Genomic DNA, 6,000 nt, shown 5'->3' with positions numbered 1-6,000 from the left:
GCGGCGCCGCCTCAGGGGGGCCGCAGGGTGAGCGGAGGACGGCGACAGAAGCCGGGCCATTTCGTCTCTTAAACCCCCCCCAAAAAAAAAAAAAAGGGCAGAAGGAGGAGGAAGCGGGGAGAGAAGGCAACAGAAAAGCGAGACGGTGGAAGAAAGAGAGGAAGAGGGACGCGCGGAGAAAGGAAGCGCAGCGAGAGGGGCGGGGCGGGGCCCGGCGAGTAGGGCCGAGTGGGCGGGGCGCGCGGGGGCGCGCGCGGGGTGGGAGGAGGCGAGTTGCGGGCGCGCGCCGGCGGCGGCGGGCGGAGGGGCTTGTGGGTAGCGGCGGCGCGCGGCCGGGAAGGGCCGCGGCGCGGGAGTGCGGGCGAGGGGAGCGGGCTTGTGGGACCAAGAAGCGGCCGGCGGCGACATGGGAGCGGGGCGGCGGCGGCCGTAGTTGCTCCGGTCTGGGCTTTAGTGTCCTGGGCCCCAGAAGGCGGGGCGGCCCGGGCGGCGGCGGCGGCTGTGCCGGCGCCACTTCCCCGCTCCCGCCCGCGGAATCCTGGAGCGTTCGCCGCGGACCAGCGGACCAGGCGGCGCGAGTCTGACGGAGGGGCGGGGACGCCGTCTGCTCCTCGCCGCTCCCGGCCGGGCCGGGCGGGTTCCTCAGAGCAGTGCTCGGAGCCCGGACGGCGCTGAGACCCGAAGCCGCGGCTAGAGGCGGGCGGTGGGCCCGGGCGGAGCCCCGCCCGGAGCCGGCGGGTCGGGGGCGGCGCTAGGCCCCGAGGCGGCCGGACCCGAGCGCGAGGAGCCGGAGTGCGGGCCCCGCCGTGGCGGCATGAGCCGGCCCCCGCCGACGGGGAAAATGCCCGGCGCCCCCGAGGCCATGCCGGGGGACGGGGCTGGCGCGGGCCGCCAGAGGAAGCTGGAGGCGCTGATCCGAGACCCTCGCTCCCCCATCAACGTGGAGAGCTTGCTGGTAGGTGGCCGGGGCCTGGGAACCCTCCCCGCGCGAGCCCGGGTCCGCGATTCCCCCAGTGCCCACCCACCCGTGGGGAGAGGGGAGGTCTCGCTCCACCCGCCCAGCTTCCGGCAGCCGGGGCCGGAGACCAGACGCTTCTGAGACCGAGGTCTCGGAGTCCTGACTGACCCAACTTGGGTTCCTCCCTTCCACGTCCTGCTGGGGCTGGTGTCATCTCTGCTGGGAGAAAACACCCCTCTTCTTCCCTCCTACCCCGTTGGTTTTGGTGGAAAGGTGGAGGTTTGGCTGTCCTTCCACCGGAGTAGCCGGTTTGAAAGTGCCACACTGCGTGGGGGACTTGGGATGCAAGGTAGGAAGACAGGAACCTGATGCTGTCCCTGTTGGGAGTACCACCTGTGTGGGGTACATGACAAAGAGCTGTTCTCCTTTTAGTCGGAAATCTTGGAGCACCCAGCTCAAGTTTTGCTGTTTTCAGTTGTTTTAGAACATTCCATAGTAGCTATTTAGTGCATTTCAATTTATGCAAATTTAATTTCCCGAGAGTGTTGCGCCAGATCCAGAAAATCAGTCTGAATTATAGAATGGACTTAATCTGTCCCCTTTTCATGCTGTCTTTCTTATAGTCTTTGAAACCCAAGTTAATAGCCATGTAAAAGCTACCAGTTGGCTCTTGATTAAGAAAGGAGCACGTTTTACAAACAAATGCATCCGAGAATGCTGACATATTTCTATTTTTGTTAGACTAGACAATTGAATTTCGCAAACAAATGTGATTAGTGTGCAGTAGAGATGCATTTATGGGAAAACGTGGCGTGAATTTCTCCCCAGAGGAGGAAAAGGAGGCGAAAAAGATACTCTGGCTATTAAGTTAACTCTGGAAGACAGAGTGAGGGGTGGGTGAGCAGACATTCTGACACAGAACGCAGATGTTGGGTTCTGGGCCATACTGGGAGAAACCTAGCTACTCTGTGATGAGAAACACGGGTCTCCTCCCTTCCCACTGATGGACTGACTTTTCTTCCGAGGCCGTTGGTTATCCTTTGAGGTTTCTGGAATCATTTGCTGGGTGACTCAGTCCTGTTTGGCCAAAACGCAGGAACTGACTGGAGAGAGTGTATCTTGCTGTACATTGTGTAGAATGGTTGTGCTATATTGTATCATATTTTGACTTAAAAAATTAACCAAATTTGTGATTAGTGTGTGGTTCTTGTGTCGTTCTTACTGGAGCTTGAAGCCCGGGACTGTTTCTGGAAGTCTTTAATTGGAAGTAGGATTGATTGCATGGAGGTCATAGCCTTTACTTAGCTAACGCATATCTGGGCTTCACTCCCGGCGTTTTCACTTTGGTATTTTGCTGGCAAATATTTGACCTTAGGCCAGAAAGTTCAGTTAAAAATAGTCCCGGTACATCTCAATATTCATCAGGTTCTTACCTAATTCCGGATAGAAATTTTTTACACTTTCATCTTTTGGGTCTTAAGTGATGTTAATCATAATTATTGGGGTTATTCTGAGCTCGGAACTAAATTATTTATACATGTGATATGACCATACATTTTGTTTTATTCAGACATTTAAAAAATTATTACAGTGAAGGCTATTTTAAAAATGAAACATTTCACATGCTCAGTAAACAGTTTAGTCCATTCATGTATTGAGTGCTTAAGACAGCCAAGACACACATTTATTAAGGTGACTTATTACCAGTATGAGAGTTGACGTTAGTTGCTGCTGACTTGACAGCACTGTTACTGCTGCTTTTAGGTGATTGTCATTCTGAATATGATTCTGAAGTGCAGTAAATCCATTCCAAGACAGAAAGTGTCCCTTACTCCTTTTGAAGCAAGGTTCCTGGTGCTTCTGTTGCAAATTGATAAAAAAAATGAAAAAGATTTAAAAGAGTTATAACAAGTTAGTTTTAAATTGCATATATTTAGCAGTGAAATATTAGGAAGAATTAGTATTTTAATTGTGCCAGTCCACACATGAAATTTTCATTTTAATGGTATCTAACTTACAGTTGGGTTACATTAAGTACATTCACACTGTTGTGAAAACCGTCAGTGTCACCCATTCCTACAATGTTTTCATCTTTCCAGCTGAAACTGAATTACTCTTTAAGGGAATGTTATAAAAACTTCTGTTTTCTGAAATGCTGGTGAAATAATGTCTGGTATCACTTTAAAGATTTGAAACCTTATAATCTGTGCTGTGTTTCACAATTGATCATTGTTTTACTGCACATTGCGTTTCTTTTGGTTGTACTCTAGAAAATATTTGTCTTTAGCAGAGAAAATTGGTAGTCTTAAAACACAGGCATGAAACTTAGTCACAGCATTTCAGGTGCTCAGAAAGCACCACTGAAAACTGTATACCTCCTAAGATGAGAAGTAAGAAGATGAAGTGTGTCAGAATTCCTATCTAATGCTTTTGGAAGACGAGGCCTAGAAGGTGAACCATTTGTGGGGAAAAAAGGATGCAAGATAGCATGAAAAGTGCTTAGTGCATAGTAGTGCTCATTGAATGCAGTCCATCTCTTGTGTGTGCATTTGGCATATTTTACTTAAATGCTTTACATTTTCTTTGAAACAGAAAATGGTTTTATTAACAAGTATTTCTTATTACACAATTTTGAATGCATATTCTTATTTGTATTTGCCAGAATAAAAGTGCTAGCCATTATTAAGCATAAATACAGCTGCATTCCAAGACTACATCAGTGTAGAGCCTAAGTTATTTTGTTTCTTTGCAGAGGCAGTGGGTCTTAAATTCATCTGAAGAGATGAAGATACAGTATCTCTCTTGTATGTTGTAGATTGGGAGTTACTTCATATTGTGAAAAAAATTTTTGAGAAAGGTTTGCTTTTTTTTTTTGAAGAAGGGGCCTTCAAAGATATATTTTGTAGTGTTTGAAGCTTTTGGCTAATACCTATGTGTTGTCAAGACTCAGATTCTCCTACTGTTTACCTATTATGGTAAAAAAAGAATTAGTTTTAGTGTTATGCTGGAGAGATGTTTTTCTAAAGCCTGTGCTTTTGGGTTTTGATTTATTTTACTCTTTCAAAGAGTAAACACTCATAACTTGTTACTTAAGACTCATGTGCATGGGCAAAGGTGATTAAACATTTATTTACAATTTTCAGTGGCTTAGAAAACAAAGCATCTAATTTAGTTGATGCCTATAAACTATCGAAAATATTTCTCTACAGAGACCTCTTTGTGTTTTTTTGCAGTGCTGGAGATTGAACCCAGGTCTTTACACATGCTAGGCAAAGTGCTCTACTACTGAGCTACATCCCCAGCCCCTGTGAAAATATTTTTTATCACAGTGCTTAGGTTTTTTCAGGTTGCTGCTGGTTATGTGCATAATTAAAATAAAAATGTGTGTGTTTTTTCTCTGCTAGGTAATAAGTGAGAATATTATCAAGATATAATACAAATGCAATAGAGTAAAAGTAGAAAATTTGTCTTCTGCCTGTTTTTCTTTTAGGAATAAGGGTTGGTCATTTGTAGCATATGGATTAGTTTAAAACTTACATTTTATAGGATTTTTTTTTTTTTTTGGCGGTACTGGGGTTTGAACTCAGATACTCATTCTTGCTAGATGTTCTTACCACTTGAGTCACTCCGTCAGTCCTTCATAGGAAATCTCTAAAGAAAATGAAATTTACTGTTCAGATGAAGTTGAACCTCCTTGCAGGTATAGAATCTAAGTCTCTTATCCACGATTCTGATATGTAAAAAGCTCTGAAAACCAAGTTTTTATTAACACTTATTTGATGTAACATCTGTCCTGATCTGATGTTAGAATGTTTGCAGCCCATTCTTTACTCTTAGTGTAAATAATAGCTTTCCCTGGAGAGATATTAATGTGTTTGATTTCAGGATGCCACCCCAGATTCCAGAGAGGTTTTTGTGGAAACACACAGTGTATGTATTGTGTTAGCATTCTAAAATCCAAAAAGAATTATGTAGTTTGAACAATCTTGGCCCCAGAGTAAGGCTAGTGTACACTAAGAAAATGTATACCTGAGTGGTTCTAAAAAATGGTGGATAATTATTTTGAAGCCTAGCTGTTTTTGTCTTGCTGAGTCTTGAGCAAATAAGCTATTTTTCCTACTTTGAATGTGGAAATATTAAAAGAATATAGCATGTAAATGTAAGTTTTGAAGCATTAAAAGCAAACATCACGAAATCACCACACAAGTTAATAAGTTATAAGCACCAGCTCATTGAAGTTATCCTTGTGCTGCTGCTGCTGGATTTAGTTCTTGTTCATCCTCTCCTATCTGATGCTTTGAAAGTTTATTCTTTTCCTGTTTTATGTGTGTATTAATTTTTTCAGTACTGGGGTTTGAATTCAGTGTGTAGGCAGACACACTTAACACTTGAGCCACACTCCCACCCCTTTTTGCTTTAGTTATTTTTCAGGTAGGGTCCTTGTACTTTTGCTTGGGCTGGCTTGGGATCATGATCCTCCCAACTGCCTCCCTCATGACTAGGATTACAGGCATGCACCACCAAATCTGCCTTGTTATTGTGATGGAGTCTTGTTAACTTTTTGCTAGGGCTGGCCTCAAATTGTGATCTTTCCAGTCTCTGTCTTGTCAGTGGCTGGGATTACAGGTATGAACCATCACACGTGGTTTCTTATCTGTTTCTTAAACTATAAAATCTTAACATTTGTGTGTTTTCTTTTGTGACTTGCTTTTTTTCAGTCCAAATTGTATTTCTAAGAGTTACCTGCACCATGGTTTATTCCTTTTCACTGCCACCATAAATCACAATATCAGTCCAATTTACTTGATGGATATTTAGGTTGTTTACACTTTGCTGTTATGGAAAGTGTCACTGGGAGCATCCTTGGAGCTCGTGTGAAGACTTTCTATAGATTACAGTATATATTTATAGGAGTGGAATTGCTGAATTTTAAGACTTGTCATCTTTGACTTTATAGAATATAATTTAATAATTTAAATATTTCACCAACATTTTATTATAGAAAAATTTATAGTAAAGGTAAAAGAACTGACAATGAACAT

The 6,000-nt window shown here is 44.1% G+C and overlaps 1 protein-coding gene across 1 annotated transcript in view; it reads left to right on the top strand.

Moving 5' to 3' along the window:
* Positions 1–779: 779 nt before the first annotated feature.
* The window catches only part of Rock2 (Rho associated coiled-coil containing protein kinase 2), a 157,585-nt gene continuing 152,364 nt past the window's right edge, over positions 780–6,000 (top strand). The window contains exon 1 of the mRNA XM_020161447.2: positions 780–955. Within this exon, the coding sequence (XP_020017036.2) occupies positions 815–955 (141 nt within the window). The 5' untranslated portion in view covers positions 780–814. The remainder of the gene's footprint in view (positions 956–6,000) is intronic.

Source organism: Castor canadensis, chromosome 12 (assembly GCF_047511655.1).
Source record: "Castor canadensis chromosome 12, mCasCan1.hap1v2, whole genome shotgun sequence".
NCBI lineage: Eukaryota > Metazoa > Chordata > Mammalia > Rodentia > Castoridae > Castor > Castor canadensis.
This window is presented reverse-complemented; position numbering and strand designations above follow the sequence as displayed.